This window comes from Eleginops maclovinus, chromosome 13 (genome assembly GCF_036324505.1).
Source record: "Eleginops maclovinus isolate JMC-PN-2008 ecotype Puerto Natales chromosome 13, JC_Emac_rtc_rv5, whole genome shotgun sequence".
NCBI lineage: Eukaryota > Metazoa > Chordata > Actinopteri > Perciformes > Eleginopidae > Eleginops > Eleginops maclovinus.
Genome location: NC_086361.1, coordinates 23,441,150 through 23,454,323, shown reverse-complemented (window position 1 = coordinate 23,454,323; position 13,174 = coordinate 23,441,150). Strand labels below are relative to the sequence as shown.

Below are 13,174 nucleotides of genomic sequence, written 5' to 3'. Positions count from 1 at the left end.
TCCGATGCCCTTTGTGCCGTTTACAAAACAGCTCTTTTTATATCAGCTGATTGCAGCATCTAACGCTCCTGCTTTGCACAGTCTGTACGTCAGTCTGCTGCAAAACAAAGATCAGTACAGTGGTGAAATAAGCAGCAGAAGGAATATAACAATGATGTTAAAACACTGCATTGAAATCCTCCTGAAGTCAAAGAGCTGAAGCTTAAAATCTGTATTTGACTATAAATATGTGGAGATTAAAGTAGTTGTTTTGTAATCCGCTATTACTCAGCATCAATATTAATCAAATAATTCCTTTAATTAGATGATTAGATATTCATTTAAACCTGAGAAGTACATGTGGTGCAGTGAAAGGTATGATATTAGCCTCTGAAATATGATGTATTTGAAGTACAAGTGGCATAAAACTAGGAACATACTCAAATAAAGTACAATTATCTCATAATAACACTTAAGTAAGGTCCTTTTAATCAACGTTCTTAGTTCAATCACACCAGGGACAGTAAGGTATGTCATTCTGCAGGTAATTAACAAATGCATTTATTTCTAATTAAGGTACGAGGACGTGATGCAGGTTTAGAAACAACAAACAATGAGCTGATAAACGCTAAAACGCCGCCTAAAGCTGCAGTGTTGGTAAAAATGTCCATGTGGGTCACTATGATTCAGCCCTTTTATGAAACATAGAGCCATTGCACAATGTTTTTCTTTGTAAGTGCAATCTAATATATTTGAACATGACCAGAAACACCAAAACAACTGAGCTAAAAGATGCTGAAGCGCTGCGTAAAGCTGGTAATAAATCCACGTGTTTTCCCTTTTATGATACACATAACGACGTGTGGGAAACCCTGTTTATACGTTACGTCATGTTGTTTCCCCCCCTTCAATTAAACCTGTTACTGCCGCAGTGGATCAGTCACAGGAACAGGGTTCACGGAGAAGCTGTTAGCTTGAGCATGATGAAAACTAAACCTCATCCCTGCTCTGCGATGTGTGTACAGGACGCTCTCAGCTACTCAACACATTGCAGTCAGGAAAAGCTCCTCGTGTTCGGAGGGTGTCGATGCAAATGTGTTTTCCATTAGCTTCGTGTCAGACTGGAGGAATGTTGACGTCCTCGAGCTGTTGTGATGACTTGTTGTATTATTGTGCTTCCCCCTCTCGAGGATGTGTTCGCGTTGGCAGAACGGTTTACAGGGTGCTGCTGACATTTGAGGCGAGCATTTAAAACTGACTCATAACAGCAGAGAGTTCTGAAGGTCTTCATCAGAGTTTCCTTCACTGCAAAGAGGTTCTGCAGGAACGGAGATAACTGCAAACACAAAAGGGACATTCAGAGCGTCCTTGTGTTTGAGCTGGAGTTTAAGGTAGAAAGAAGTACTCAAACATAGACGCACAACAGCAGAAGATAAGACATTCAAGAGGCCAAAACAAATGACTAAACAAGCAGCATGTGTTCATGATACATGCATGAAGAAGAAATAAATAAATATTATCAAATAATGAAAAATAAACAACAGATTCAGTAAAAAGAATTTAGACGGGAAAAAAACAAGAAAAAATACTGAAATAAATATGAATAATTAAAACAAATATAAAAATAAATATGAATAATTAAAACAAATATAAAAATAAATATGAATAATTAAAACAAATGTAAAAATAAATATGAATAATTAAAACAAATATAAAAATAAATATGAATAATTAAAACAAATATAAAAATAAATATGAATAATTAAAACAAATATAAAAATAAATGTGAATAATTAAAACAAATATAAAAATAAATGTGAATAATTAAAACAAATATAAAATAATATGAATAATTAAAACAAATATAAAAATAAATGTGAATAATTAAAACAAATATAAAAATAAATATGAATAATTAAAACAAATATAAAAATAAATATGAATAATTAAAACAAATATAAAAATAAATATGAAAAATTAAAACAAATATAAAAATAAATATGAATAATTAAAACAAATATAAAAATAAATGTGAATAATTAAAACAAATATAAAAATAAATATGAATGAATTAAAACAAATATAAAAATAAATATGAATAATTAAAACAAATATAAAAATAAATATGAATAATTAAAAACAGAAATAAGTAAATAAATAACTAAGTAGATGAATAAATGAATAGAGAGCAGCTCGTCCCGTTGAACTGTGTCACGCCGTCTATAACTACTTCCTCTGTGCTTTGAATGCAAACAACATGGGAAAAGAACGGTATGTTCCGGATAACAGCCTATTTTCTGTTTCCTGTCTTACTCCGAATGTACAGAGTGTACCTTACATTGTGAATAAACATGCAACGCCCCCCCCTTTGTCTTTGAGTACTCTCCGTCTGTGCTGATGCATCACATTTAGGTCCATATTAACGTCAGAGCACTTCAAGAAGTTGTTGTTTCTTCCATATTCTCCTCACCACAGGTTCAGTGTTAGGTGGTCACTCAAAGAAAGTAATCCCTTACTTTACTGAGTTGCTCAAGTAATAAGTTGCATTCCTTTTGGATTACTCTGTAACATCCCCTGAGATGCACCATAAAGCAAAGGAAAGATAACAATATATAGTTTAATCCCGTATCATCGGGACACCACTGTGCACAGACGTGTGTTTCGGCATCAGTCTTGTTTTCATCGGCTCAGATTACATCAGAACTCCAGATAGCAAAAGTCTTCCTGTCTGATTGGCCGTCCAGTACCTGTTTCTCACTCAATACGTTTCATAAAGACGATGCTTCCACCCTGGAAACCATGGATGTAAGGGCAACATTTCCTTTTAGTTAAAGAGACCCTACAATGCTCATTTTGGGCCAGGGAACACATGGATTTCAGCCTTTGCAGACCGTTTACATGCACCAAAAGCTATAGAGCACACGAGCGGAGAGGGAACCCCTCAAACAGAATTAAAGGGGCTCTTTAATGCAGTGAAGTATTGCTATTTGAGTTCTTCTTCGTCTCTGCGTCGTTGCATAAGGCTTTTTTAGGTGTTCTCAGGAGGTGTGGTGCTGAACGTGATGACGGCGTGTTGTTGGGTTTACATAGCCCCGTGTGCAGCGATGAACAGAACAGATTGTTCCTGCAGCTCGTCAGGCAGGATGTGGTGGAGATAATGAGTCGGACTGTAGAGGAGGAAGTGCTCGGCTGCAGAGCAAAACTCCAGCAGGGTACATTTCAAAATGTAATCCGTAACAGTTACCTGAGTAACAAACTATAAAAGAGACCTGATTACTTTACGTTACCTTTGGATAATCTTACTTAGTAGTAGAAGTAAAAACAGAACAGCCTCTGGTCTGAGATGACACGCTTCAGCCGGCCAAAACCGGTTCCAGGGTCGGTTCCTAAAGCCTGATTAAGCTCTGACTCTTCCTGTTTCCGACGCAGCTCTAAGCACCGAAACCGGTTTGGCAAGAACTAAAAACATGCTTACCTCGGGGGCGAGATTTATATATATTTACCTTCTTTCTCGAGTCATCGTCTCGGGCTTTGAGCGGTGGAAACCCAGGTGGTGCTCCAGAGTAGAACCAGATAAGCACAATGAACCGGAACCAGTTTGGTGGAAAAGGGGCATTAGGGGTCCTGCTAGACTGCTGGGTTGCATTAGATCCGCCTCTAGCCCCTGTTGGCCCCCCTCTTAGAACCACCCCTTTTTCTTGTATCCTAATTGCGTAATCTCGTTCCATGAGTGTGTGGAGATGTAAGACGGGGGAATACGGTTGAGTTTCGGTTTGCATATGAAGAGGTTTCCATCTGACTGAAGTCCTGAATGTTAGGGTATGAAACAGCGTTCTGTTACTGGAAAGCTGCTGCAGAAAGCACCTGAACTCATCTCAGCTTCAGCTTCAAAATCACTTGGATGACTCATTTAGTTTTTGGCTTTCTTCGCTCATCTTGTTGCGTTCACTCTTCCAAATCAGATAAAGCCGAACAAATCAAACGGCCTTTGAGTTCATCGCCAATAAATAAACATGTAAAGCGAACAGTCCAGAAATGGAGTTGAGGTTTCTTGAAACAAATATCTCCCGGCCAATAAGATCGTGTGTTTCCAATACACTCAAATGTCACTCAGAGATGACTCACGTTCCTGTTGGAGAGAAACAGCTTTCAAAGGTTTGACTTCCTCTTGGTCGCAGACGTGGTGGTATTCCTGGTGAATTAATCACAGTAGAAGCTGATTTAACTCTAAGAGGAGCCTCTCATCCTGTGTGGGTTACACAGAGTAAGACATGACGTCGCCTGTTAGCCTCGCTGCTACATCTGGAGTCCAACAACGAGCGCTATAAAAGACAAACTGTTGAGAGGTTCTGCAAACAAGGTCTATTTTTACCCCTTTTTATCCCGGCTTTGACTTTCATTATTGTTGCTTAAGTTCCCCGCAGTCTAGATGTGTTGTAGCAGGAAATGAGAGTCTTTTTAAAGAGTCCATGTTGTGCTTGTTGGGGTTTGGAGCCGAACAGAGCCTCTTCAAGCCATTTCCATTAGATTATTGGCAGCTGTTTTAGTGTCTGGGGATTTCTTATCATACATTCAGGGTTTTTCCCAAATAATTAACCCAAATAATTGACCCAAAAGCTTTCCCAAACCCCAGAGCTTCAGAACGGGGAGCATAAACAAAATGTTCTCTGCTTAAATCAGCCAATAAAAGTTGGTATAGATGCCGCCATGATAGCAAAGATATGGCGAACAGAACATTGATTTTGCTCGAGAGGTGAGGTACTTCTTGAGGTCGTGCAAACGGCTTTATTCATCTTCAAGAACTCACAAGGTTTCTCATCCAAACATCTGGATCTGATTGTGATGTTGAAGCAGGGCTGCAGCATGCTAGTTGTAGTGTGTCTACCTTTAAACTATTGTCCTTGTGTGTCTTGGAAGGTAGCATTAATTGCGAGCACCTGGTCGCTGCACTTCTGGGGGTTAAAGGCCCGATCCAGTGTCTCGCCTGGCCTCTATTTTCCTGGGAGCAGCATTGTCTTTGGAATACATCTGCTCACTGATCCACATCTACACTACTGACACACACACTTCATACTGGCAGCTTTCCTTTGGTTTTGTTTATTTAGATATAACAAAAATACTTACTTTACCCGTACCTCGTGTCCCTAACCATGGCCCAGAGCCAGACCACGATAATGGGGGTTCGTCCGGGATCTTAACCCGGGTCCCCTCACAGTTTAGTGTTTTACTTTGTCCGTCTCGCTGAAGACAGGGTGAATAAAAGCTGAGTTGCAGGTTAGAAAACAGCAAGCCAGGCAGCTGAAAGATGCTAAAATGCTGAGTAAACAGCTGCAGTTTCAGTTCCTCAGCATCATAGATCAGTAAAGAAGTGAAGATCTTCCAGGACTCTTCCACTCCCGCTCCTCCTGGCTGTTGGGAGTAAAAACCAATATGTGCACGAAGAGCTGCAGCAGAGCTCCGGTGTTTCAGAGACAAGAACTCTGGAGGGTGTGTGTTTGTTTGTAGAGAAGAAGTTAGAGTCTGAAAACCTTTGTTTGTATACTTCTGTCTTTAGTGTGATGGAAAACAATGTAGGGTGTTGATGCCACCACTCCTTAAAGTACACCTAACGTTGAAAAATAAAAAGGGAAATAAAGGACCGTGTGAATTAGGGATGCACGAGTGTTTGAAAATGAAATAAGGGTGTGTGTGGTTATTGCATGAAGCACAATGTATGTAAAAGGTGTACGGAGGCTCCTTGAGGAAAATGCATAATGATTATTTTAATATATAGTTCAATTAAAAGCATCATTTAACATTCTGAACCATGTGGTAATATCAGTCAGAATAAATGCAATTATTTTATTTTCCCAAGTCGTGCAAACCCTGAATCAGTGAGGGTTTCCAGCCAAAAGTTAAATCCAATTGAACTGATTTTAATAATACGGAATACACAAAGAGGGTGAGAGACGCCTGCAGGGAAACTCCATTATTGTCACTTTGTTTATTTGGGACACTAATGTGCAGAAATGGCAATTACAGAGCCACAAAGAGCACTCAGCTGTATGACCTCTCTCTCTCTCTCACACACACACACACACACACACACACACACACACACACACACACACACACACACACACACACACACACACACACACACACACACACACACACACACACACACACACACACACACACACACACTTCCAAAAATAAATCTGGGAACATCTGATGGAAGTGGGTGTCCTGAAACGCCTCTCGGTGCACCTGTAGTGTAGGCGGTTCACTTTAAAGGGGCCCTTTTAGAGATCCCTTTCCTGTTGCGTGTTCTATAGGTTTTAGTGCATGTAAATGGTCTTCAGCGGCTAAAATCCCTGTTCCCTTCCACACAAAAATTGCAGTTTCCCGTAATGCGTTTAAGCCCAGCTGTTCCTCCTCTGCAACACCAAGACATAAAGCTGTAACTAGGTTTTAATGAATTGATCACTAATTCAATTTAGTGTATTTAAGATGTGAGATATTATTTGTTGTACTCTATGTTATTTATTAAACTGCTGCTTTGAGCTCTATTGAATCAGAGAAAAACACACTGATGCTTTTTGAGTTTCTGTGGGACCAGTAGAGGTCATCGTTCCCCATGGCATGAGCAGGAGATGCAACCATCACATCTCCCAACCAGCTCATGAAATTAAGATCACATCCAATCCGTTTCACCTGTTTGCCATTTATACTCATTTATTGTGTTTTCTTAGCCCTCAATATATCAAATATTTTAAGAATTGAAGGCTTTATTCGTCATACACAGAACAGGACCGCTCTTTTATTTTATCTGTATACATTTATTATTATTGTTTTCATTTTGAAATCATTTTGTTTCCTTATTTTAATATTTTATTTAATGTATTATTCTTTATCATTAAATCCTTTTATTTCCTTATTTTTATATTTTTATATTTTATTTAATTGTATTTATTTTTATTTATGTTTCCCGGATTTCTACTCCAAAAAAGCAGTTGATTATAAAGGATAGTGCACTAGAAATAGTGGTGCATGCTCTTGCAGGAATAAGGAAAATGAACATGGATTGAAACACCGTCAGGATGCAAAAGTAAATCCCTAACAAACACACACACAGGTATTAACAGTGACTGATGTGTCTGTCTGTGTTTCAGCAGGTAGGTACCCAGATGTCTGAGGAGGCTCTGAGGATGACGCCCTGAACCCTCCAGTATGTCAGGTGAGACACACACACACACACACACACACACACACACACACACACACACACACACACACACACACACACACACACACACACACAAATAGGATTTATAGTGAACTTTTTGATATTGTATACTCTAAAACTACAGTTTTATGAAACACTAAGACTGTAACAGAAACACGTCAGGAGTAGAATAAGAATCAGAATTGGTTTTTAATACAGACAAGGTTTGCAATTAACACGTTTAAAAAAGTAAGAACTATATAAAATGTCGTTTTCGAGACAAAGCTCTGCAGAAATGCGAGAATATATGTGAGAATATATTCTAGGAAATAAGCTAAATAACAATCAATAGATAGAAAGTGCAGTGTAACAGAAGTCCAACAAGATATGAAGACACATTTAGAAATGTAAACTCATCATTTTACATTGTGTTTTTTAATCGAGGAATCAAATTTATTACAAATACCTTCAGACAAAGAGACTGGAATAAGATCCTCTGTACTCGATCAGCATCATCATCCCTTGATGTGAGTGTCAGCTATTTGTAATTCATTTTAAAGCTGGAATAGAGTGAGTTCACACCATTGTGTTAGAAAAGTTCAACCACCCGACTAAGTACTCTAATATGTTAGAACAATGTTTACAAAGTGCATAACATACAATAGTAAAAGTAATACAGGAGGAGAAACATACACACCTTAAGACACAAGTAAACAACGATGCATCGAAGAACAGCTCAAGACTTGCAGAGGGAGGGAGTCACATAACCAGAACAGAACAGCCTGTATGTGCAGGACGTCCTGTACAGCTCCAGACTCAGACAGGACACAGGGCGGTTGCACCATGTGCTATCAGCATAAAACACACACACACACACACACACACACACACACACACACACACACACACACACACACACACACACACACACACACACACACACACACACACACACACAATGATTCTGATGCTTCCTTCCCTGAACCTTCTGTATTTTAGCCTCTGGTTTGATGTGTATGGTACGGTGGCCAAACGGTGCAAACACGCTGCAACAGACCAAACCTCGTCCATCAGGAGAAACGTGCTGCAGCTTCAGAAACGATGCAGATATAGAAACAGAACTTTCAGCAGAGGAAACATGAGCTGCGTTTACTAAAAGCTGCAGAAACCAAACGCTGCAAGAAGCTCCAACACAACGGAGACCAGGGGACACTAAAAAGAGACGCACACAGCTGGAGACCAGGGGACACTAAAGAGAAACGCACACAGCTGGAGACCAGGGGACACTAAAGAGAGACGCACACAGCTGGAGACCAGGGGACACTAAAGAGAGACGCACACAGCTGGAGACCAGGGGACACTAAAGAGAGACGCACGCAGCTGGAGACCAGGGGACACTAAACAGAGACGCACGCAGCTGGAGACCAGGGGACACTAAGGAGAGACGCACGCAGCTGGAGACCAGGGGACACTAAAGAGAGGCGCACGCAGCTGGAGACCAGGGGACACTAAAGAGAGACGCACACAGCTGGACACCAGGGGACACTAAAGAGAGACGCATGCAGCTGGAGACCAGGGGACACTAAAGAAAGACGCACGCAGCTGGAGACCAGGGGACACTAAACAGAGACGCACGCAGCTGGAGACCAGGGGACACTAAAGAGAGACGCACGCAGCTGGAGACCAGGGGACACTAAACAGAGACGCACGCAGCTGGAGACCAGGGGACACTAAAGAGAGACGCACGCAGCTGGAGACCAGGGGACACTAAAGAGAGACGCACGCAGCTGGAGACCAGGGGACACTAAAGAGAGACGCACGCAGCTGGAGACCAGGGGACACTAAAGAGAGACGCACGCAGCTGGAGACCAGGGGACACTAAAGAGAGACGCACGCAGCTGGAGACCAGGGTACACTAAAGAGAGACGCACGCAGCTGGAGACCAGGGGACACTAAAGAGAGACGCACGCACCTGGAGACCAGGGGACACTACAGAGAGACACACACAGCTGGAGACCAGGGTACACTAAAGAGAGACGCACACAGCTGGAGACCAGGGGACACTACAGAGAGACGCACGTTGAAGAGTTGCTGGAGATGTTTCTTCGTGAGTTCTGGAACTTTTGATATCTGCATCGTTTCTCCTGGTGGAAAGTCTTAAGCTGTTGTAGAGCGTTTGCCCCTGCAGGCCTCCGTAGATTGTGGTGTGAAACGCAGAGGAGGCTGTTCTCTGAACGTGGAGCTTTTTCTTTAAAAGTTCCTCTCCCATTTATTTTAGAGCCAGCAGAAAATTGCTCCCCCCGCTGGAAAGATGAGGCCATTCAGAATGGTAATATTGATCCTCCTCTCCGCTGCTTTTCCTCCCTCTGTCCTCTAAATCTGACGCGCTCCTCTTTAACTTTAACCTCCTGCTTATTGTGTTGTTGAAAACCTGAATTACTGCATTAGTTCTGTTTAGGTCTGATAACTCGGGTAAGTATTCATTTAGAGAAATGTGTAAAAAATGGTTGCAGATTTTAACCAGCATTATTACTAACGTCCCTTAAAACATTTAGAAGCTGCAGACACATTATTACCTCTTGTTTGTCTTTCTCTCTGCCTTCCTCACTCTCACCACTATCAAAGGTTTTAAAATGAGCATGATCGTGGTGCATTCAGGGACACGTCACTCCTGTTATTACATCAAATACATATGGCATCACCTGCTGACAATGGATTTCGATATAGACTATAAACATGAGATTTAAATTAGGTGTCTTCTTCTTACAACTGCAGCTTTTTCTTTGAAATGTCCCTTCTCTCCCTCTCTGTGTATTTAGATGTTTCCAGGTTGTAAATAGGGATCTGAAAACTGGTATTGGGAGTTACCGATGGGTGAACTTTTATTGTGAAAATCTGTCAGTGTACTTATAAATGAGCAGAGTTTTTTTGGACAAGTTTAAATCCTAAATATTGACCTTTTTACAAAGAAATCAGAAGATGGACCGCAGATATTAAACATTCAAATCTATGAACTAAGTTGCGAAAGATAACAAAATGTTTCGGTAGTCTTTAAAAAAACCTGCTTTATTTTGAAAATCTGACAGTTTCCAAAGTTTAAATCCTCGTTAAAATTGATTTATTTATATTATTATATATTTTGGTTTCCTGAAAGCAAATCTTTTGTCTTTGCGAGTTCTTCTTTACGTTACAACTGCAGCTTTTTTAGTGTACCAGTTTAAAATCCTCCTAAATATTCATCTAGTTCCCTGGATGTTAACCGTGCAGCCACAGACACCTCAGCGTTCTTCAGATCTTTTTCACGGTAGTTTTGCTCAGTGAAATCGTGCAGATCTGCAGGAGAAGCTCCTGAAACACCCGTTAAAAAACAAGGAGCCCTGTGTGTGTGAGCCTGCAGATAATCCCCTGAACCTGTATCCTCGTGTTGCTGGGAGACTCCTGTTGATCTGGCTGACCCCTGCAGGAGGTTAACCGTCCTCAGGTAAAGCAGAGGAGCCGGGGACAGTGGCCTCAGGGCAGCATGTCAAACGAGGGCCCCGGGGGAAAAGACGGCCAAAAATTGATCATGACCGTCTTTGAACTTCCTCGTCCTTAAAGTAATCAATCAGGGAGGGGATATATGAGAGGCTGCGGCCGCTGCAGGGCCACTGAGCCCAGTCTCCCGGGAGAAGCCCTACGCACCGCGGGGACAGAACAGTCTTTATACGATTCAAAATATTCAAAAGGTAGCTTCTTATTTACTTCAGGAGTATCTGGAGACTAACCATGACTCAGCAGAACGACAGGAAGTGGGAAATATGATGTATATATATTCCAGCGGACGTTCGTACTGCAACAGATCAATTAGAGAAGGGTTAACGAGTGAAAGATGGAGAACACAAGAGAGGTGAGTAGAGGAATATCTAAACTGTTTACGATGCGTTCTACTAGATCGGGATCGTTTGAAAATAAAAATATAAAAATATAAAACAGTTCTAATAATAAATTACCAGAAAAGAAAGGGAAATAAAATGCCTCCAGATATCTGATCTGAAATACGATGAATATTTCACAATTTGTCTAAATTAAATATCAAACATAAACTAAGCTCCACCCGGCTAACATTTCTACAGGTGTGTAACATTTACTGTTGTATAACGCAGTTTATGTTAGCTTTAATTCGCATTTTCCATTTGAAAGTATGAAATATCGCATTAAATCCGTCGTTCAGATGGTTGAAATAATTCCTAAATACCTTCTTATTTACCTGAAGTTGCAAAGATGCATTTGTCTCTAAGTATCCTAATTAATGCATGCGTTCATCCACTTATCTTTAATACGTTTGACATATATTGGCTCTGGTTATGCAAGTCATGTGTTTTTAATGCATGCTTCTCTAAACAACCACAGAGATGCCAACTAACTCCTAATTTGTATATTGTAATATATGTTGTATCTATTGTAGTAAAAACGATTTGACTCGTGTAAACAGATACTTTTATTAAATATAATGACATTTATTGAACATTTTAACTGATCTTTTTACTGAATGTGAATATATTTATTATTATGTGACACTTCTCTTTGTATACATATTTAATTTAATTTGTGGCTCATTCAATCTTTTATTCCTTTTGATTATATGAACATTGGTACTCATATATTTATATTATTGGATATTTTTAGTCGTTTTATTGCACAGTCTAACTCTATCTTCTTATACAGCATTTATATAAATATGTTGATTTATTTCAATTATAAACTTTACCTGCTTTTTATTAGGTTTCAATAAATACATTTACTGTATTTATTGAATATAAGTTTGGCACAAACTCTTCTTCCTTCTTTAACATTTGACTATTTATATCATTTTCACATTTTTATTTTATTTCTATGAACTTCTTATAAATATTAAATATGTGTAACTTGTTTATTATTATTGGGCACTTTATATAAAAGTCTTTCATTTATTTGATGTTTTTATTGCACGTTCTCATTCCTCTCAAAGCTTCTGTCCTTTACCTTTTAATTTAGAGCAACCGTTTCTCCTTGCGGGAAAACCAAAGTATTGTGTTTCTGATTAAAGAGAAATGAAGACGTTGCACACGGAGCGATCAATAAAGCACGTCGGCGCTCAGACACCAGATTGTTAGAGAGTATCGACGGCCTAAACTCTGTCTGCTGAGCAGTTTGTGCAGAGTCGGGACTCCAAACGAGATTAGCCCATGCAAAGGACTTGACCTGAACCAAAAGTTAAACTGGTATCAAGAAGATTTGCCAGCTGCTGCATGTTGTTCACATCCACTGTCACACACACTCACACACACACTCACACCTACTGCAGGTCAATAATCCCACATTAAGCCTTTCTAACCGCACATTCAGACAGATTATAGAAATTAAACATCCATCGTTTCACCCGCCGCTGTGTGCAGTGCAGGAATGAGTCCTCAAAACCTGGAAATGAGTCAGCATCTTAGTACTTCCTGTCCCTGGATCTGGAAGTCAATGGTTTTCTGGATGGGTTTTTGGTTGTTAGCCTGATGTAAGGTCTGTGGTTAACACAAGCTGAAGAGAGGCTGTTCTTAATTCAGCCGTAAACACCGTTACATTTTCTGCAGGAATCAAAAATCCAATGGAAAAATCCCGTTGTATTTTTGTTGAAGAAACCAGGGACATGCTGCCTTCAGGGTTCCCTGGAGAAATATGACATCCCTGCCCTCAAGGAAAATTCAGACTGTGTTTATTAGTGGTATGTTTCTATAATACGGTCATTATTTCAAGAAGTTTCAATAAGAAGTGAAACTAAACCTCAGTTTTACCCAGCTCATCATAAGTCACATCTTGCTATTCTTTGCATGAATTACCTAAATGTTGGGGTACTGAACATCTCTGGGTTTACAGACGATACGGCTCCTCAGCATTAAGAAGCTGCAGGATGCTAAGTTGCATGTGATGGGAAATATGCACAAGCATTAATTAGCACGATCATATTCTGTGATGGACAAT

The 13,174-nt window shown here is 40.0% G+C and overlaps 1 protein-coding gene and 1 long non-coding RNA gene across 12 annotated transcripts in view; one reads left to right on the top strand and one right to left on the bottom strand.

Moving 5' to 3' along the window:
• Positions 1–13,174, top strand: part of thrb (thyroid hormone receptor beta) — an 86,520-nt gene that overhangs the window by 51,441 nt on the left and 21,905 nt on the right. For 5 of the 11 annotated variants that reach the window (XM_063898962.1, XM_063898953.1, XM_063898958.1 and 2 more), the window contains 2 exons: positions 7,134–7,198; positions 9,465–9,515. In XM_063898962.1, coding sequence (XP_063755032.1) covers positions 7,192–7,198; positions 9,465–9,515 — 58 coding nt within the window. In that variant the 5' untranslated portion in view covers positions 7,134–7,191. Of the gene's footprint in view, positions 1–4,215; positions 4,340–7,133; positions 7,199–8,849; positions 9,294–9,464; positions 9,516–13,174 lie in introns of those variants that run through there. The other 6 variants (XM_063898957.1, XM_063898960.1, XM_063898954.1 and 3 more) reach the window with 3 other exon arrangements.
• LOC134874780 (uncharacterized) lies at positions 446–4,383 on the bottom strand. Its single transcript, XR_010167122.1, has 2 exons — positions 3,483–4,383; positions 446–1,315 (listed from the first exon to the last, which is right to left on the bottom strand). It is a non-coding gene; the product is annotated as an uncharacterized LOC134874780 (long non-coding RNA).